Source organism: Sturnira hondurensis, unplaced genomic scaffold, assembly GCF_014824575.4.
Source record: "Sturnira hondurensis isolate 20B ecotype Veracruz unplaced genomic scaffold, ASM1482457v3 Scaffold0007406, whole genome shotgun sequence".
Classification (NCBI taxonomy): Eukaryota; Metazoa; Chordata; class Mammalia; order Chiroptera; family Phyllostomidae; genus Sturnira; species Sturnira hondurensis.
In genome coordinates, this window is record NW_028080037.1 from 4061443 (window position 1) to 4082915 (window position 21473).

The 21473-nt window shown below is 45.3% G+C and overlaps 1 protein-coding gene and 1 long non-coding RNA gene across 5 annotated transcripts; one reads left to right on the top strand and one right to left on the bottom strand.

The window, feature by feature from the left end:
- Nucleotides 1–1654: 1654 nt before the first annotated feature.
- Nucleotides 1655–5008, top strand: LOC118991075 (uncharacterized). Its single transcript, XR_005067344.1, has 2 exons — nt 1655–1918; nt 4109–5008. It is a non-coding gene; the product is annotated as an uncharacterized LOC118991075 (long non-coding RNA).
- Nucleotides 4627–20591, bottom strand: RNF34 (ring finger protein 34). 4 transcript variants are annotated; one of them, XM_037052046.1, is made up of 8 exons: nt 20457–20591; nt 19593–19707; nt 18193–18258; nt 10492–10710; nt 9336–9743; nt 7788–7886; nt 7324–7525; nt 4627–5308 (listed from the first exon to the last, which is right to left on the bottom strand). In XM_037052046.1, exons 3-8 carry the CDS (start codon nt 18199–18201, stop codon nt 5118–5120), a joined length of 1128 nt encoding a protein of 375 aa, XP_036907941.1. In that variant the 5' UTR covers nt 18202–18258; nt 19593–19707; nt 20457–20591; the 3' UTR covers nt 4627–5117. The 4 variants fall into 4 exon arrangements, with proteins under 4 accessions (XP_036907941.1, XP_036907943.1, XP_036907940.1 ...); XM_037052048.1 differs by lacking the exon at nt 19593–19707 and adding an exon at nt 19821–19921; XM_037052045.1 differs by lacking the exon at nt 19593–19707.
- Between the last annotated feature and the right edge of the window lie 882 nt (nt 20592–21473).

Consider the following 21473-nt stretch of genomic DNA (forward strand, 5'->3'; position numbering starts at 1 on the left):
GATCGGGAAGTCCAGGGGCACGAATCTCAACACCAGTCTACATCCATTGTTTTAAAGCCAAACAAGCTATAATTTCTTGTTCAGCTGAGAAATGCAGCGGCCCCCTTGGTGCATGGTTTTTTCCGTCTTTAGAAAGAGACCTTACTGTCTGTGGCTAATAACGGTGACGGGAAAGAGCTATATGCTACACCAACAGCCTCTTGGCATTTCCACTGCCAAAGGATGGGGGCGGGGGGTGGCCAGTTCCTCAACTTCCCATGCAAGGCACGTCAGGGAGGCCACAGCCTAGGCTAGCACAGTCGCCATGGGCCAGGTGGCTGGAAGCGCTTGGTTACGTGGTAAATTCCCTGGGTGGCAGACACAGAAACTAGTGAGAAATAATTTTAAATCACAGCATTTTTTAGACAGGGCCCTGCCAACTTGTACACGGACACAGAAACAACGGCTTCTGTGAATCTGGAAATGGTGACAATGATCCAGCTTCCCGCCTCAGTGATCAGTAGCAACATGAGATTTGGGTGTCAGGGGACAAGCCTTTTTCTTTTCTGCTAATGGTAGTTTTCCTGTTGCTCCTCTCTCTTATGTTGGCCATGGCAAAATGGTTTTAGATCCCATCTAGGTTCTTGCCTCCTGTTAATTTAAATCCAAAGGTCCTTTCTGACTCAAAGTGAAGAAATCTGAAGCTGTTGCCCGCCAGAATCTAACTCAGGAGATGCACTTGAGAGAGGTAAGATTAGTTGGGCACTCTATGATCCGTGTATAACACATGGCTTGCCTTTGCAAGCCTGATGGTCCATCGTGCAGCGCCCCCACGAGAGGTCGGGTTTCAGAGAACAGCCTGAGTTCTCTGAACCTCCGAGTAAGAGTTACCCTGACATCCAGGATTGTTTTAAGGGTTGTAGTGGTTACCAGGTGAAGAGTGCTCAGTGTCCAAGGCCCCTGGTTGTCCCATGATGTCTCTGGGAGCGTGTAAGTCCATCGAGTGGAGGCAAAAGAGGGGCTGCCAGAACGGGGAAGTCACAGCCCCACGGGGACTGTGTCCCAGAGCTGGGACACAGCGTCTCTCCAGGCTTGAGGCAGGTGGCTGTAGTGCAGATGGAACAGGTAAGCCCCACCCCCGCCTCAGTGTACTGAAAATCTGGTTAAGATTCTGCCCCAGCACAGTCTGCAGACCTACTGTTTAAAAATGAGTTTTAGATAAGGCCCGGCTATGCTAGAGGCTTGCGCACAGCTGCTCTGAGCCCACAGACCACACCTGATGATGTAATGAAAGCACCATAAATGAGAGGGAGTACTTCCTGTGTTAGATCCCAGCTTCTTCACCAAGGAAAAAGAGGCCCCATCCCTCCTTCCTCTAGGGAAGCTGATGACTAACTACAAAGGAAGATACCACGGCCCCTCTGAAGGATTAAATGACATCCTTCTGTATTGTGAGAACAGGCCCAAGGTGTGATTGTAGTCCACTTTGAACCTTCAGAATTTTATCTACATGACACGTCTTCAGAAAATTAACTTTGAGGCATGGCATATCGGCTATAAAATGCATAGTCCAGGTAGAAATGTTTGTTTGTCAAACAAGTTAGCGGCTTACAATCCAGTTATTCCAAGTGTCAAGCTTCTTAAGGCTAAAAATGTGTTGAAAGATCCGCTATTAAGAGTTTTTATTCTTTTGCTAAAAATAAGCATTTGAAACTTCTATAAATCCAAGAGGAAAACATCAAATAAGCTCTTTTAAGCTGAGACTATGTGCAAATAAATCTCAGTTTTCTAATTTAACTTTAGACAAACCAGCACCTGCCGCGCCTCAGCTTCTAAATGTGCTGCTTCCCATCGTGTGCTGGCCTGGATTTGAAGATTCCCCAGTTTGTCGGGGAGGCTGAGTCTCTGAGTTCACCATCTCACAGGAAGTACAGACAAGGTAAGTGCACCTGAAGCTTCAGCAGGGGCTGAATTTTACTGCTTCTGCTCACGTTGGTTAGTGTGGACTGTAGCCGACACCCACCCTGGGCTCTGCAGGTAAATACGAGAAGGTGTTTGAAAACATCCATAAGGCCTTGATTTACAGGCTTTGACCCTCAAAACTCAAGAGTAGAAAGGCATGTTTTTTCTTCACAGCTTGTTAAACTTCCTGCTCTCAGCATAGGAGCAGCCTGTTTGCTTTCCCTTACTGTAATTTTCAAGTCTGTGTGTTACCAAACTGCAGAGTCAAGATTAAAAACTGCCCTGGCTGGTGTGGCTCAAGTGGATGGAGCGGGGGCCTGGGAACCAAAGGGTTGCCGGTTCGATTCCCAGTCAGGGCACATGCCCGGGTTGCAGGCCAGGTCCCTAGTAGGGGACACTCGAGAGGCAACCACACATTGATGTTTCTGTCCCCCGCCTCTCTCTCTAAAAATAAATAAATAAAATCTTAAACAACAAAAAAAAAGATTAAAAACCCACCAAGACTCAGTTGAGAAGTTAACATTTCTTCCAAACGTATTCTATGAAGCCAGTATTAATTACTCTGAAACCAAAACCAGACAAGCATGTCACAAAATTAGAAAATTAGAGGCCAATATCCTTGATGGACATGAATGCAAAAATTCTGAAAATTTTTTTTTTTAAGAATACTGCAGAATTCAGAATTCTGCAGCACATTAAAAAGATTGTACACCACAACCAAATGGGATTTATACCACAGATTAGAAGGATGGTACATGCAAAAGCAGTTAATGTGATGTATCACATTAACAAAATAAAGATACACCAACAGATGCAGAAAAAACATTTGACAAAATTCAACATCCTTTTATGATAAAAACTCAACGAAGTGAGTACAGAAGGAACATAACATGATAAAGGTCATACAGGACAAACTGGCAGCTAGCATAGTCAACAACGAAAGGCCAACAAGCTTTTCCTCTAAGCTGGAATAAGATGAGGATGTCCACTTCCATTCAACATAGCATTGGCATTTCTATCCCTGGCAATCAGAAAACAAAAAGAAACAAAAGGCATCGAGATCAGAAAGGAAGAAGTAAAACTTGTTTGTAGACGACGTGATATTATATAGAGAAAACCCTAAAAACTCTACCAAAAAATGTTAAAATAAGTCAGTCAAGTTGCAGGATACCAGAATCCACACACAAAAATCTGTTGCTATACAACAGTGAACAATCAGGAGAAATCAAGAAAACAATACCATTTAATTGCATCAAAAAGCAAAATATCTAGGAATAAAATAAATTTAACCCAAGAGGTGAAAGATTTGTACTCTGAAAAGTAGAGGATACTGAAGAAAGAAATTGTAGAAGATACGAATAAAGGAAAGGATTAGAATTAAAGAACGTGCTCACTACCTAATGCACTTCAGTCCCTATTAAAATACCAATGGCATTCTTCTCAGAACTATAACTAATCCTAAAATTTATATGGAACCACAGAAGACCCGAAATAGCCAAAGAAATTTTGAGAATGAACGAAGTAGGAAGTATCATGCTCCCTGATATCAAACTAGACTGTGAAGCTACAATAACCAAAATAGTATGATCCTGGCATGAAAACATACGTGGTTCAGTGGAATCGAGAGCCCAGCGTGGATGGGCCTAGAGCATATTATGCTAAGTGAGGTAACAGCAGAGAAAGACAAACACTGTATGATTGCAATTATATGTGCAATCTGAAAACAAAAATAGAAGCACACACACAAATACAGAGAACAAGCTAGCTGGTGGTTGCCAAAGTGGAAGGGGATGGGAATGAAAAAATGTTTTAAAGTGTGTGTTTGTACACTGAGTATTATCCCACAATTTAGAAAAACTCAGTATCTACAATGCAGTTTTACTGCCACAAAAAAACCACATTTCTTCAAAATATACCTGCCCACTACCATGGGAATGAGTCCACGTTCAGTCTCATCTCAACCAAACACGGCCGCCCCCCCATTAGTTTCAGCCTAAGATTTCAGATTAGTGCCCTAAAACAGTTTTGCATAACAGCTCAGGTTTCTCCTTTGGTATGCAGTATTGGAAGAATTCACACAGAAGACTGGCATCAGAGCTAACTAAGTTCAAATTCTGAAAGAGTCACCATTTCACTGATTTTAGACAAGTGTTTTTAAACTTCTCAGAGGTCAGTTGCCTCCTCTGCAGTGGGAGGCATTATCTATTGCAGAATGCTGGAGAGAACCTTGAAACTCCTGGTCCCGGTAAACAGCAAATCCGAACTGAGTCAGTTCACCTTGCTGAGTCGGCCAGCCGCGAAGGGCCATGCTGCGGCGCGTGTGAAGAGCTCCCCTCCGTGAAGCACGGAGCCAGAATGTGCACGGACAGCCGTTTAGCCGTACCCACGTGAGTTAGGAATGGACCAGGACGATATAAATAAAAGCATTTTTGAAAATCTAGTTTTATTCCTAAAGTTCAAATCAGCTAGCAGTAGCACTGAAAATACACTTTCACTATACAAAACAGTGTAAACCAGTTACATGTTAATAAAGAATTTAACACACACACTTCTCTAGTGAAAGAAGCTAGATGCAGCCCTTGCTGTAAAAAGCTGTACCTGAACAGAAATGGACACAGTTAGTCTAAGGCCCTGGCAGTTGACTATAGAATGTCATTTGTTCCCAATTAAGTTTAAATGCAGAAATAGCAACAAAGTGGAAACTTACATTCATCAAAGAGTAGCATTGAGAATATACATGACTGATAAAGGGGACATTCAGCGGTGCCACTGGTCAGTGTGTACCATGTCGGTCACCTGTGGACAACGGTCTCATCCAAAAAGAGACGTTTCAAACATCTGAGTGGTTTAAGTTAAAATCGGGAAGGAGAAACAGGGTGAACACCCTCCAGAGGGAGAGCAGCTGACGCCATAAGCAGTCTGACTCCAGCAATTAAGGGTCGGACGTGCGATGACGCCCGGCTGAACCTGGGGAACCGAGCACGTCCACAGGCTGTGACAGGTGTATGGGATGAACCAGTGTCGCTGTAACTCAGGATGAATCTTTATTCCCAGTTAGGAGTGAAAATAATTTTTAAAAATAACTTCAACTTTTGAAGAGTTTCTAGTCCCTTCTGTGCTCTGAAATGTCTGGGATCAAGCTTGGGGGCGAACGTCCTGGCAGGGAGAGCGTCCCTTCAGGACTTGAACACATGCACGGCCCGCACCACGTACTGCCGGCAGATGGGACACTCGCTCATGCGCTTGCCGCACTTGGTGCAGGTGACCATGTGCCCGCACTCGAGCAGGACGCAGTCGATGACGGCATCCATGCAGATTCGGCACAGGCTGTCATCCTCCTCGTCCTGCAGCTGCGTTCGCTCGCCATCTGAAAGGCAACAGAGAGCTGGGGCTGCTGACAAGGCCACCTGCCGGGCTGAGCAGCCACCTGCTGGGCAACCACCACAGGCGCAGCATGACCCGTGGGTAAGAGAGGTAATCCCACCTTCTCTGCACGTCCCTCCACTGGAAGTGGCGGTGCTGTTCATGCCTGCACCTGGTCGAGTTTCGTGATGAGTAAATGAGAAACGCTTAGCTTAGGGCCAGGTATCAAGTGCCCAACAACTGTTAGCTATTTAATTCTACTTTATTCTATGTAAGTTAAGGTTTTATGAGGATAGATTGCTTCTGTAAATAAAAATGAAGCATCCCTAGGTTGTCCTAAATATGGGCCTTGGAGTCAGAACACTATTGGAATTTCCAACCCAACCATGCGGCCTTGGGAAAGTCGTGGTCTTGGGGTCTCGTTTCTACAGGAGAAAGCTGTGTTTCCACACTGATAGGGAAGCAGCCTGTGGCCCCCGCCCCACCTCAGCCTCGGAAGCATCTTAAAAAGGATAGGCCACCCTGGCTCTGGCCCAGATTAGGTTTTTGATAAAATCCAGACTCTGAGTAAGAAAGATGCTGAATGAGTTTAAAAAGTTTATGCCCTGAGGTCCAGCCACAGAACTATAGACATGGAGGCTTCCCTTTCTGTAGGTCACAGGAGAGATCAATGGGGATCATGAGTATGTTTAGCAAAGAACAAGAAGTCAGGCTCAAAAAGCCAGTCATCCCTGGATTTAAGAAAAATCAACATTGTTGTTATGTCAAGAGTTTCCTGTAGTTTGGTTCACAGCCCACACCACTACTGGGGAGCAGGGAGAACAGACCCACACGGGAGGATTATCTGGCAGGGACGACACGAGGAGACCCCTGAGAGTAAGTCTGGGCTTTGGTCTCTCTGGCACAGAAAGTTCCTTCCAACTCTTCCAATTTCTGGGCATAAAGCAGAGGATCCAGGGTCTGTCAAGGCTGCTGGGGTAAATCCTGGTGCAAGTGGCTGAAGCCAGTCAAATTAGGAAAGGTTCAAGCTGTGCTCCAAAGCGTGTGTTCCATGACTTAGACATTGGACCCATGAGAGACTGAGAAAGGCTTAGGCCACAGTGTACATCCTGGCTGTCCCTCCGTGAGAGTAGGCCGGGCCACACCCTTCCAGCGAGCACTGTACACTGTACACTGGCATTTAAAACTGACTCCTCCCCTGATGGCCGGCATGCCACTCCCCAGGCACAAGCCTGGGACCTCTGAAGGCTCCGAGAAGCAAGATTCCTGCATCTACCGCGGTAGCATCATAGAAATAGGTGTGCCCAAATAATCTGTGCATGTTCTAGGCATAAACCTGTTTACCAACAAATGCTGTAATATAACCAGCCTTTAAAGATAAAAACTCTAAATGATAAAAGTTAAAAATGGTAGGGCTGTTGCAGTCCAGATGCAAACGTAACACTGGTCAGTCTGAGCACCACTGAATTATTTTTTCTCGTCTATAAACGCCCTGTGGTTTGGCCTTCTTAGCAGCTGAGGATTTCTGCCCTGTGCTTCATCATTAAGTCATTCAGAAACTCTTAGCCTCAGCTTTCTGTGACTTACACAAAAGCCTAGTGCTACTTGATGCTAAAAATGTAATTCTTAATACCGTGGGTCTAAGGACTTTTTTCCCCTTATTGTTGGGATTTAAAAGGTACAATCATGATAACCACAGTACTGGCCTACTTGAGTGACTAGTGAGAAAACAAACATTTTACAGATACAAGGAATTTCATTAATTCTAACAAATTATGCCAAGAAAAATGAGACTGAACAAATGATCACGTAACTCACTTGGCAACAGTGATCTCAAAATGCCAGTATCACATAATGAAGTTACTACTTAACAGATCTATAACTAGGTTCATATATCTAACTAATTCACACTCAAGGAAGGATACCCAATTTTTTCAGAAACAAATCTGATTTGTAACAAAAACAGCCCAGTTTCTAAAGCATATGGAAGGATACTACATGAAGGGGGAAAAAGCTTACATGACTTTTGGTTTTCTTCATTCTCTCTGTATAACCGGTTTACTTTCTCTACCAGCTCCCATTTTTCACAACAGCCAGAATAGTTGACGAAATTCCGAGCCAGGATTTCCTTCAACTGGCGCACGCTCATCCCTTCCACATCTTCCAGGCTTGACAGGTCCGACAGCGAAGCCCTCAGTCTCTTCTTAGAGAGGCCGGGCGTCTGGAATCACAGTGCTCCTGTCACCTCTGCTCCCGCAAACCCAGACCTCCCACAGGGAGGAAAAAACATGCTCCCACACCCTGTAGTCATCCCGGGACCTGGACAGTCTTCCCAGATTTGTCAGTCCTTAAAGTATTACACATATTGTGCTACAGTCAAACCAGAAGAAACATCGTGTGCTCATCCAGCAAAGTACGCATGGGCACTTTCCTGCCTGCCAGGTTGAAATGTCAGGGAAACCAAATTTTATGGGAGATCTCACCTGATCCTCCAAGTTTTCTTCATCATCGTCGTCGTCGTCGTCATCGTCTTCATCGTCGTCGTCATCTTCTGTGTTTGCAGAAGCTATTTCACTTTGTCCCTGGGCGCACAATGGGTACAGTTATGTCAGGAATCTCATTGTCCTAACAGTGTCAGCCCGTCCTGACCACTGGAGTACACCTTCCCACAGACCCTCCCCAGCACCGGGCACCCTCCACTTCTTCGGATCCTGAATGCGGCTGCCCCTCCCAAAGCGTGGGGCCCTGCATGATCCATAAACCACACGGCTTCCATAAAATTATCACAAAAGCCCCATTCCCAAGTGCATGTGAATTTAGAAAACCTAACCAGAGGCCCCAGAGGAAGGTCCCAGCATGGAATGCCAAGCCGCAATCGTGTGGAAATGCACTGAAGCCACCATCAGGGCACCTGCGTGTGGCGGGCTGAACTGGAGCCGCTCAGATACAGACAGACCCTGCAGCTCCAAGGCTAGCCCGTGTCAGAGGTCTCTGATGTGAACGACTCCATTCCGAAGAATGGCTGCTGGACTTCCTCACTGAAGGCCGATGCTAGGTCCAGTTTACAAATTCCTCAACAGTCGGAGGTGTTCTTTTCTTTACGAAGGACACAAATCCCTTTGATGTGATTTATATACCTTATTTCATGTCTTTTCATTTTAACTTTATTTTGACCATTGCTCTACAACAGTTGAGGTCAGTTCCCAATTTCAAATATTCCACACATACCCCCCCCCCCCAAGCACCATAAGGTAGCGTCCAAAGACCCCCACCTCCCAAGTGATGCCGTAAACCCAAAAGTGGCCCAGATGTCAGATGTCTCGCAGGTTTGCCTACTAACTATGCCAGCTCTCATTTGGGAAATGATAAAACTCCTAGTTTGAACTTGTCTAATTTGCGACTATTTAAAAGACAAGATTCCCATTTCCCTCTGCTTCTAACTCCTTTATTCAGGGAAGAAAATATGGAGAGAATTGTTCAAAATAATTCTCTCAGCATTTTGGAATCATTCATTGATATAAATCGCCACTGATTACCAGCCCTGGCGTGTTCCTCAGTCAGGCTGCCCAGGACTTCACTGGGAGAGCGCTCTGCGCGGGGGCTTCTTTGAAGCTGGCAGTGACCACGGTCACTAATTCAGACGGCGGTTTCCCGCGATCTAATTAGGACAATGCTGCTGCAGTGTGGCAACTGGGCCTCAGGTCACTTACACGACCACTTCCATGTCACTGACACACACAGTCCTGCTGATACTTCTATCCTACTACTTTTCAGTCACTATTCCACTTGTCCTTAACTATGTGAGAGAGAGAAACTGAGGTAACTAAGTTCAACAAACGGATTAGTTACCTAGGGCCCCGCAGATGGCTGACTTGGGGGCTACCTAGCAGCTAAGCTCGGAGAATCACATCAGAAGAGCCTGTAAGCACAGAGAACCTCTGGCTCCCACAAGGAGACAGCAAGCCCTAAAGGCCCCACCAGGTGGCCAACAGCAGACACGTCTGGCCCGCTGGGTAATTAGCCCCTCATACCTGTGCCAGTGCTCCGGATCCTAAGGTCCGATCTCTACCCATGAACTCTCCCTGAAATGAAGACACAGTAGCAGAGGGGGCCGCATAGCTTGAGAAAAATGAGTGTGTAAAAAAACTAGAACTCTGGGACCTTGAGGAATCCAGACTGCTGGTGTCGGGGTCATCCTCAGAGCCCAGCCCACGGTGGCACAGCACCAGATCTACCAAGTCGTCTTTCTCTCGACAGGTGTCAACGGGTATGTTTCTAAGAATGAGATACTGCCGCAGGTCCTTCACTTTCAGTCGCATTAACTGAGGGCGCTGAAAGGCCGTCTCTTGCAGTAAGTGACAGGTGGAACATCTACGGAGATTTTCTTGTAAGACTGAACAGACGGAGCAGAAATCCTTCTTGCAGTCACAACACACATGCTGAAGAAACAGAAAAGAAGCATTTAACAGTAGCCACATACAAAAGCCACCATGAAGGCACTAGTTTCCTTCCTTTCTGCCTTCAATTCTGCTTCTTACGAGGTCCTCTGTGGCACCAGACTATTCTCACAGGCGTTTTTCTATCTTTCAAAAGCCATGAAAATCAAAACAGTTACTGCTGAGGCAGTTTGGATTCACTGAAGTTCAAATACAGCTCTTTAAGAAAAGCATACACTCTTGTGTTAGTGAATTAAAACCTTTCCACCCCTTGATGCAAACATGTAATTAGCAGAACAGAGCTGACTTGAAACACATGGAGCAGAAAGCACAACCACAAGCCCTCTCCCTGCTCTTTCCCCACGTGAACAACTTCCCCATTTAAAGAGGAGGGAAGGGACGGGGGTGGAGGGATTAAGGAAAAAGGACTCATGGATGGACAACAGTGTGGAGATGGCTGGGGGTGGGGTATAAGGAGGCTAAAAGATGAAATAAAAGGGGGAAAAGCGTAACACAAGGAAAGGGAAAGGCAACTGATCCCTCAAGGCCAACCCAAGTCAGGAGAGGACCAGTCATCCATACCTACACAACCTTAGTCACGAGCAAAGCCATCCACCAGCAAAGCTTAAAAACGACACTACGGCACTACGGTGTGGTCATTTCTGCTCGGTGCATTGTTACTACATTTCTTTTTCTTCAGATTTTATTTAGGGAGGGGGAAGGAAGGGAGAAAGAGAAGGAGATCACTCACCTTCTTTCTAAAGACTGAAAATGAAAGTCCACAAGCTTTGCAAACTATATTAGGCCCTTCTGTAGGTGCTGGTGGGTAGGTGGAAAAATCAGAGTTGGGTGTAAATCTGAATGGACCAGTGCCTCCTGCAAACCCTGCCTGCTGGCCCCGGACGGCTCCAGTCCCCATGACTTCGTTCAGTAGCCCACAGCATGAAGCCCACATAGACGTGGCGCCTGCCTGGAAGAGACCACAGGAAGGACCAGTTTAAAGTAAGTGGAACCTGGGCTCTCCCGGATCCTCAGGGAATGCCACTTTGGAGCGGTATGTCTGCTCTAAATAACTCAGATTCTTTTCAGCGTCAGACATTTTTAAGCTATTTGGAAAGAGGTAACTCTCTGGTATTTGCAAAGAATATTTGGCATTGGGGATACTCATGTATTGTTAAAGAAAAACAACTGTTTTTATTTGGACAGAAGTACATGCTGTGCAGTATCTGAGATGTGCTTACACCAGTGACTTTCAACTGGGGTACTGGCACGAAATTTTTAAAACAGGCCATATCTGACCATTGAGACTGTTTAGTCGGGGGCATTGACCTCTCTTCCCTTAGACTGCTAAAAACACAACAAGAGCTATCTGGTATGAACGAGTCAAAATTCTGTGTTGTGATTTTTTGTCAGACTGGCCAAAAAAGTGATTTGTTTATGCGTGCCATGAGATGAAAAAGGTTACTCGAAATTGTTTACTCGAAATTTAACTGAGCATCCGTGCTCTGACAGCCTTGGACGGCGACTGCTGCACTAGAAAGCACATACCGCAGGGTGCGACAGACTTACCCAGCTACCACACAGCAGAAAGAATGTAAACTCAAATTGATTCCATTAAACTTCTGTTCTTATTTGTAGCTGGGAACAATAAACGATGGCATACACATTTTTTAAATGACTGGAAAAACATCAAAATACCAACTGAAGCTCTCTTAAGGTTTCAAGGTATCTCATGCAATTTATTTTTTTTTTCTCTACTTTCAATTCTTTAAAAAGAATATACTGGTTTGACATTAAGGAAAATATTTTTAAAAAACATGTATCCTACACCTTTTCAAATATCGAACACAATTTTGGATGACTCAGCAATCACAGCGACCCCGGAAGTGTGTATGGCCGATCTGCCCCTCCACTCACTGGCCTGCAACTCGTTTGTGTGTTTTCTTTCACCTCTGCCCTTTCTGCGGACCGCCACTGCCCTCACGGCGCCTGCCTTCTTTTCCACTGCTGACTGAGAAACCCGGTAACCAAGCTTTTTAGAAGTGCCTACACGTATTAGTTTTTCAGTAAGGGCTTAAGGTATTGTCCCGTGCTTAAAGCTGAAAAGCTGTGATGTTTGGAACTAATGTGTGCCCCCTGTCCTCATCTATAAGCATACTGCAGACTCTTGAGAATGTGACAGGCAATGGAAATGGCAGCATATGACAATGCTATAGTTCATTTAATTTTCTAACTCTGTCAAACATTCACTGTCCAACAAGCTCTTCAAAAAAATGTTTAAAAGCCCTGGCTGGTGTAGCTCAGTGGATTGAGCTCGGGCCTGCGAACCACACGATCGCGGTTCGATTCCCAGTCAGGACACACGCCTGGGTTGCAGGCCAGTTCCCAGCAGGGGACTCACGAGAGGCAACCATACATTGATATTTCTCTCTTTCTCTCCTTCCCTTCTCCTCTAAAGATAAATAAATAAAATCTTTTAAAAAAATTTTTTTAGCAACTTTAAAAGGCTATTTGGGATGCTGTAAGAGGATCATGTTATTCTTCCCACTACCTGGAAGCAAATGCTGTATTAAATACAGGGCAAGTAGAAGGTAAAGCAGTAAGAAGCCACAATATAAGGTTCAAACAGCTTTAAGTATCAGGGTCACTGACTTAAGTATTATATAGCTTCACACCCTATAATTCTCAAGGAATAGTGCTGCCTTTAAAAGTTGGGTTACATTATAGTTAGTAGTTCATACCTTTAAATACAAACCTCAGACTCTGGAGTCATGGTTTGTTTCAACATGAAAGGATAAAAATCCAGATTTACTAAGAGTTCATTTAAAGTGAGTCTTCTTTCACCAAAGGATTCCACCTACAGTGCTTTATACATTGCGCTCTTAAAACAAGTAAAACGCCGTTTTAAAATTTTTAATTTGCATATAACACTGTTGGGGAGTCACACCTTAACTGTAGACTGTGCCACCAGGATAACTTGTCTTCACTCCAGGAGCTTAAAGGAGGGAAATCTGAGCTTCGGCTTCCTCTGACCTAGCTACTGAATGCCTACATGGCTGGGTCAGCTTTTACCCGCCTTCCGACCCCTGGGGGGCCCTGTCTGCCCCCGCCCAGGGAAGTTCCTTGTAGACAGCATGACTTTTTCCCACTTCATCTAGTTCCAACACCATGATTGGTAAGTAGGGCTTTTTTACGTTACTTCTTTTCAAGTTTTACTGGCTGATTTTTAGAGAAAGGGAAAAGGAAGGAGAAAGAGAGGGCAAGAAACATCCATGTGTGGTTGCCTGTTGTGCACCCCCTACTGGGGACCTAACCTGGCCCTGACTGGGAATGAAACCAGTGACCCTTTGGTTCACAGGCCAGTGCTCCGAAATCCACTGAGCCACACCAGCCGGGGCTCTTTACATTACTTCTTGAAAGGCAATGTAACACTATTTAAAATTTTCATGCTACCTGGAAAGTTCAAATTGTCTTGTTGAGAAAAGGTAAAAAATGATTCTGACCTGGTAAGCTAAAAAATCTCAAATGATACCCCCTTTTCAAAGCAGCACTACCACCCATTTTGTTCTGACAGAAATCAGTTTTACAGTGAGTTACAGAAGGATGTGAATTGTCCAACCAAACTAATGTTGCAACCATTAAAATTCTAGGCTGAAATATTTACAGCTCTGGTGAAGAAATAGAGAGACTTATTTTGGGAAAACAGGTAGAATCTCTGTGTGGATATCAATATCGAAGGGTAATAATTTTGCCCCATTCCTCATGTTTCTATAAAAGGGAGGGAATTTCCTCTTCATTCCCAGAAAGGGAAAGTGATGAAAACAACACCCCTTTCTTCTTTTGGCCGACTCATCATAAAATAAAAGGCACAGCCCAGGCCAACCCCTGAAGCGTTGTTCCAGGCAAATAAAATAACCTCTTATTTGGTAAAACTAAACTAAAAACCATAGCAGAGGGCAAGCGGAAACACTGAAGAATGTAGGCTTCGGCCTCATTAGATGTGTGAACTTAAATTTGGACAAAATCTCCCAATAAGAGAATAATCTCCCAACAATACTCTTAGCGTCGTCCTGCAGGATAAATCTCCCTACAGGCACCGTTATCTCCGACAGTACCATCTGCAACACTCCCGCTTCTTGAAGGGTCAGAAATTTGAAACTGCAGACATCGCTAGTTTTCTCTGAGGCACCTTTCTTTCCCATCCAGCGTATTTTAAAAACTCTTGCCACTTCCCCTTTAAGTTCCGTGTTTTTTGGCCCCCCAGAGCCGAAATGAAGGTCATCTCTTGAGTGATTCTATCTCCCCAACAACTTCCGAGCAGGCGTTTTTAGTCCTGTACCGCAGTGGCTGCTGTCGCTCTCTCGCTGAGGAACCACCCAGGCCCATGACACCACCCTTGCGACAGCGGTTGGACTCACCAGCAGAGCCATAAACAATGCTGGTGCCTGGGTCCCAGGCCCAGAGATCCGGACTGAACGGTCGGTCTGGGGTGCAGCCTAGGCGTTAGAATTCTTTTCAAAATTCCCCATGGGATTCGAATGTCCAGCTGAAGTTAAAACTTATATACAGACAGGACACAAGGGACAGAACTTTGGCTCTTTGAATGTGCAGTAAGTTCACTGAGCTGTTGCTCTGCCTTATGTGAGGGTCACCGCCCAGATTTTATTTGCTTACCAAAACAACAAACAACAACAACCCCCCCAAAAAACCCTACTACCCCCTTTCCATGAATGAAGCCAAAGTGTGGATCGCTGAATACTAATGCTATGATCTGGGCTTATGTGACTGACAATTCTTAGTCCTACTCGGAACCATGGTTGAGAGCAAGACTCTACAGGTTAAACTACATGAATCCAAGGGGGTGGAAAGAACAATAATCCGTGAAGATGGCAGCATCTCCTCCACTGACCGTGAATGTAGAGAAGAACCAAAGAAGGCAACTATGGACTTCTGCCTGGCACAAAACTTCTCGCTCAAACAATTTGTGCAGTTCATTTTCTAGTCATCCCTGACTCCTGAAAGCAAACGGCTTTTCCTTGGTAATTCCTTTCCTGCATATGCCCGTAGGCCAAAACTGTCCCTGACTAGATAGCCTTGGGACCACGGCCTAGCTGGTACCAGTTAAGGACTAGGTATCATTAAAAACTTACAGGGGCCATAGTGCGAGATTAAATTCCAAAGCCACAGACACCTGGATCTCTTCATTGTTATTCTGGCACCCCATGCCAGTTTTTGTGTTATTTTCAAAGCCACTGCACCAAGATTTTTGAGGGCCAATAAGTCTACCCAGTTTGGAACTAATTAAGAAATAAAACAAAAATGATTGCCTGTTTACTGATAACACCAACTGGAGAACACGTTAGCTCTGCAGCAGGCTGGTCTTGATAATTGACACCCCAGCTGACCCACAGCAGCTTACCATCTGGTTGACCAGACTGCCCTCCCACCCTGCCCTGCCACAGGAAGACAGACCTGACAGGCCCCAGAAAATACTGAGCCAAAGCACGTTTAGCTTCTTTGCTAAAACCCACCAACATAAAAGTTGCTGTTTGTTCTCTGGAAGCAGAAAGGCTGAAAGTGTTCCTCCGGTAGAGTTCCTAGAGGATGAATTAGGAATCTCCTCCCCTGGGTAGGAGTATAAAGGAGGGGAGGGGTAGGGAATGTTACCCTCTCTCAGGTTCCTGACTCAGACTTGCACAATATAAGCCCATTCTGAATCATCCTTCAGTCAACAAAGCCGGAGGAGATGTGTTGTTTCTCTGCAAGAGCGGCAGCCCATTCTTCTTTAGGGCAGAGTGCCAGTTTTCAATGGCCTTGAGGTTCTGCTGTCTTTGAGTGAGTGTGTGTGTGTGTGAGTGAGTGAGTGAGTGAGTGTGTGATCTAATATGCTTTTAGAATCCCTGTGGGGGGGAAGTACTTCCAAAATTTAAAGAATTAACAAAAAGTTTACTACAAATTTTCAATACTATTCTAAAATACTTTAGGATCCCTTTTAATGATTCTACCACATGCCACAGTAACCAGGCAAACTAGAATAAGAAAAGCTATGGCAGTTTCTATGAATATTAAATGAGAACCAGAAAGAGAGAGTTGATGGGTTTGAAAACCACAGCAAACTAAATGACCATCTGGTGGTCAGACAGATGTGAGCAGAGCAAAGATGATGAGCCAGGTACAGAAGGTCACCAGGGAGGAAAGCGCTGGGTGCCTAGCAGTGGGCGAAACTGAGAGCAAGGTCTTCATCCCCAGGGTAACCTTCCCTCATATCACTGGTCATGCAGATTAGACCCCTGACCTTTCCCATCACTGTTTATGCCACTTGGACCCTCCCCTGACCTTTCCTCCTCAGGCATGTCGCTTCATGCAGTAGATCCCCTTAGAGGAGGAACAGGAGGCCAGAGAGTGGCCACATGCGACACCCGCGTGAGCCCTTGCACAACCACTCCTGTAAGCATTCACTCCTAGGGATAACATTTCAGCCTTAGTCCTGTTTCAGCTCCAGGCCCAGAAAAACAGCAAAACCAGATAAGCAGTGCCACGCTGACATCAAGACCAGCTGCACGGACTCACGACCCCCTACCTGGTGCCTACCAATCAGTGAAAGGACACACCTGGAAAGCCGTTGAATATTCTACTGGGATCTCCACTAAGATCCCCACCTCTAGAGAGGGGATAAAACCTCAGGATGGAGGATCTAGCACCCTTCCCCACCCCACTCACTCAGGCATGTTCTCCTCTCTCTCTGGCTCCAAGGGCCCTTCTTTTGCCTTTGTAACTTGTTTCCTGAGTCCATTTCTTCTACAGCTCACTTCTTCTACCTCTGACTTGCTCTGAATTATTTCTTGGTGAGAACTCAAGTACTGAGGTTGCTGAAACAACATCCAGTTTGATACCTGGTGCCATGTTGCTGCCAACAATTAAATAGTCTAATCATTTGCTTTTGATTAAACTACTGGGTTGGCCAAAAAGTCCACTTAGTTTCGTCCATATTATAGCTCTAATAGTGCTTAGTTTTCTTTAACTTCATTTGAAACAATAATTTTGTTAGATTGTGTTGTGACACAATCGTATCAGCATGCATTTAAAAAACAAGAAAACTGGTGAATTTCTGTGCAGCCATTTTAATAGTGAAGATGGAAGAAGATATGCAACATTTTCAGCATATTATGCTTTATTTCAAGAAAGGTAAAAAAAAAACTGAAAGGCAAAAAAAGATTTGCACAAGTATATGGAGAACTTGCTATGACTGTCTTGTGCACAGGAAGGTGTTTAGTAGCACCCCTGGCCTCTACCCACTAGAAGCCAATAGCAGGAGATTGCCAACATACTCAAAATACCCAAATCAATAAACTTACTGGTGAAATGAAAAATGTGTCTTTTATTTTACAGAAAAAATGTAACAGACTTTTTGGGCAACCCCATAGTAAGCAGTAATGATAATGCCAACTCCTAAGACCTGCTTGCCAAAACTCTAAATTAAAAATAATATCTTACTGTAATTTTTAAGGATAAACCTAGAAGTTTCAAATTCAAGAACATTAATTTTGCTGGATATTTTAAGAAGCTACAAAGACCAGGCAGAGATTCAGTTCTTCCACCAAGGAAAGCTTCCCCAGACAACTCAACCACTCGTAGGCTTTGTTTTCAACTCCAAACAACCTTCAGTTTGCTAAAGTCAATGTCCTTGCCCTGGCTGGTGTAGCTCAGTGGATTGAGCGCGGGCCTGCGAACCAGACGATCGAGGTTCGATTCCCAGTCAGGGCACATGCCTGGGTTGCAGGCCAGTTCCCGGCAGGGGCCAGTTCCCAGCAGGGGATGCACGAGAAGCAACCAAACATTGATGTTTCTCTTCCTCTCTCCTTCCCTTCCACTCTAAAGATAAATAAATAAAATACTTAAAAAAATAAAAATAAAAAAAGACCTAAACAGAGTTGGAAAAAGATGTTTAAAAAATAAATAAATAATAAAGTCAATGTCCTTGCTTTAAACAATATGAAAAAATGTTTCAAATCTTAAAGCCAGTAATATAAATCAGTAAGTTTTGCAGTCTGAATTTCAATTAGGTTAAACTGTCCCATAGTACTTAGGGTAAAACAGAAGAAACAGTTAAGATAATAAGCAAAAATCTTTATTCTATTTACAGCCCCTGGAGAAAAACATATGCCCCTTAAAATGTGAAAGGATTCCTTACTGAAACTGCTGCTTTAACTGAAACACAATATGAAAAGAACCCTGCTCTATTTATGACCAAATATCAGACCATACACCACAAAGGAGGAAATACTACCTACATCCTAAATGTAGTACATCCTACCTACCTACATCTTTCTTCATACCATTCGGACAGTAAGCAGGTTGAAAAAATATGCTGATCTTAAAACTGTAATATTTCTAGGCAAGACATCTGGTCAAACTGATACAGTTTTACAACAACGTGTGCTGGGGATCATACCTTCCTCATGTTTGGGGTTTTCTTTTTCTAAAACAGTGTACTTGATCCTTAGCACCACTCCCCCACCTTTCAGAGAAAAAAAAAGGAAAGAAAATTATAGTCAACAGATTACTTTCTACTTCATATCTCATTTTGAGCTTGGAAGAATTATTTAGTACAATTAAGGAAGGGTGAGATCAAAATAAATATGGAAAAACAAGGAAGAGGATTAAATTAACACAGGACACCAATTTTGATTTTTTTAAATTCCTTATAGGGAGTTAAATGCTACTCTAAGTAGTTACTTGAGTCTTAAGAGGTAAAACCTATTTCAAAATATGAGTTTCTTGGCAAACAAGGGAAGAACATAAATATCCATTCCACACATATACTAAAATCAGATGCTCCTGGGTTTGAGTGAAGACATCCTTTTTCTGATTTCTTAGCTTTTAAAAAAATTTTAATCTCATGGAAAGCACTTGCTTAAATGAACATTCAAATGTTAGAATTCCATGACATCAGGAATCACTGACCCTGCCTAGAAATGTACAGATAAAAATATCCCACAATTAAATGATTTCGGTATAAAACAAAGTTAAGTAACGAACAGCCCAAATACTAATTTTTGTGAATCCAGTTTTACAAAAACAAATGAAAAGCAGCACCTTCCTAACTGTCATCTCAGATTTATCTATTTAGGTCTGCATTATGCTTCAAAAATTATCTTTCTTTTCTATATTCTCAACTGCCACCAAACCTTGTTACTAAAATTTCAAATCAGCAGTATCTTCCACCTAAATTCAAAAACACTTGTTTTTAAAAGAACCTGGCTAAAAAATTCAACACTGGACCCGTCCCTAATTCTCTCCTTCTACATCTAGTTCCTTGATGGGCCACACATTTAATACTGATAAGGATAATGATGTTCTTTGAGGCTTTATATAAAGATCCCTATGTTTTTGGAAGATGATGGTTTTCAAGGAAGAAAGCCAGTTTCAGGCATTTTACTAGATATTCTAAGGTGAAATATTTTATAACTAAATCAAGAATTAAAAATAAGCTCCTAAGACAGCCTCATACTTGAACGTTCACACGTTACCTATTGCAAAATTCCTCCTTGCTTCCTGCAGCCTGAAATAACCTTTTTTGCTCCCCAGAGTTTCACATTTGTTTTTGTTCTCATAACGTGGTTCCCTGAGAATGTCTCTTCTGACTGGCAAACTCCTAAAGAGTGGGATCGTATTTTGAATTATTTCTACGCACAGTTATCTCCTTCTGAGCTGACACACAGGAAATGTTCAACAAAATATTTGCTGAATTTCACGAGCCACGTGACACTCCCTGATCAATCTTGCACAGCATACCGGGCCTTTACGCAGGTGGAGTTTTATGCCGGCAGCTCATTCTGTTACTTCCCTTACCCGCATCGAGCACACCTCTCTTCACCGAGGCTCAGGAAATCGGCTAAGTCTGAAAGAGTGTCCTCACCGTACGGCTCATTCCCACTGGGTCGCAGTTAGGCAAATGAATCAATATCTGAATGATTGTTGCGCACGGAGCTCTTTAGAATTCTCAGCTCCCCAAAGTAGGCCAGCACCCGGCCCCCTCAAACTTCTCACTCAGGGATGCTCCCACGCTCTCACACCCACCTGGAAGAACTCAAGCTGTCCAATTACTTGCTGCGCACCTAGTGGTGATGGAGACGCGCCGAGTTTGCTACCGCTCTAGGTCTCGGCCCCAGTGTTTAAGTCTATGAAAGAAGAACCCTTTCGGGGTGGAATCCGCACCCCGAGGCATCCCTAACCCGTTAGCCTGGCCCCAGCCTCACGGCTCCTCGCACCACTCCTTTTCCCTTCATCCTGCAGTTCCCGTCCTGCGACAGTCCCGTGGTGTTCCCGACAGTTGGGTTAGTTCAAGGACTTGGGGGGCGAGGGCACGCTCTGGGCAAAGCCACAAGGGCAGAGGCGAGCACCGCTGGGTCTGCCGCAGGCCCCCGAGGACGCCGACAGGGCCCGGTGCAGAGAGGAACCCCGAGGTGTGAGTGCGGAGGGCACCCGGACTCTCCCCGCTCCTCGGGCTGGCTGACGCTAGGAGCTGAGGGGCTTGGAGAGATCGGGGAGCCCAGGTTAGCCGCCCTGGGCCGGTCAGAGACCCAGACGCCAGCCGGGATGCCCCTCAGCGGAGGTCTCTGGAGAGGTGCTGCCGAGGGAAAAAGAAGGCAATTCGGGAGCCCCGGCCGGACAGGAGCAGCTAGGAGGGACTGCCCTTCTCCACTGGTCCCTCACCTTCATGGCCGCGACAGCCGCGTCTCGGTCGGCGCCGGCCGCGAACTCAACACCATAACAGTCCCCTGCACAGACGCTCCCCTTCCTTCTGGACTGCGATTGCGGGGCCTCCAGAGGCGACAGAGCGTCCAGACGTAAGGGGCGTGGTCACGCCTGCCGCGCACCGCCCTGAGCAGCGCCGAGCGGCGGCCAAACTGACCAATCCAGAGCTGATGCTCAGGGGGCCGGTCACCAGATCCAATCAGGTAACGGTAATGGGGCGGGGCCTCCGGCGCAGCCGGGTAGGCGGAGGAAGACTCCATCCGGGCTCCAGCGGCTAAGGGCGGACCTGGGCGTGGCGGGAGGTTTTCTGCGGGCCGTTTCCTCGCTGAGTTGCTGAGAGAGGAATCAGCGTTCGCTGAGGAACTGGTGCAGCAGAGGTTTGACTTTAGGTCAGGTTCCCCGGGCGGGTGAGCAGGGGAAGGGGCGTGGAGATTTGAAAACGCCGGTATTGGAGGCTTTTGTTTGAACCGTCAGAGCAGGGCTTCGGATTCCTTCCAGCGTCTCACACTCGGTAGTGACTTAGGTCTCCTCACTGGAGGGTCCAGGAGCGTCGGCAGCTGCGCACGCAAGGACGCGGTTTTTAAAAGGCTCTTGGAGACATTTCAACGAGCGGTTCTCAAGCCCCAGCTGCTCTTTTAGAGCGATGTTCAAAACAACCAAATTCTAGCGCAACGCGAGAATTCCGATGAGCCCCTGCAGTTGACTTCATTTGGACGGGACAAGTGAGGTTGTGAAGTATCGGTGGTTTCGGCCTACCTGGGTGGCACCCAGCCGGTTTTCCTACACTCCTCCCTCTCCCCTCCCGCTCAACCAGTATTTAAGCAGTTAAAGAAGAAAGAGACGCGGAGAGGTCAATTCACTCCTCATAAGCACCTAAGACTGTTGTACTCCTTGGTAACAGATTTGCTTATAAAATGCTGGCTCGGATGGAAATACAGCCCTGGGTGGTGTAGCTCAGTGGATTGAGCATGGGCC

Excerpts from the sequence above, each read along its gene's own strand:
- RNF34 (XM_037052045.1), bottom strand. Across the intron at positions 7,887-9,335 it reads GATCCGGAGCACTGGCACAG|GGACAAAGTGAAATAGCTTC; the intron begins GTATGAGGGGCT and ends TTGTGCGCCCAG. Across the intron at positions 7,526-7,787 it reads AAGAAAACTTGGAGGATCAG|ACGCCCGGCCTCTCTAAGAA; the intron begins GTGAGATCTCCC and ends CTGTGATTCCAG.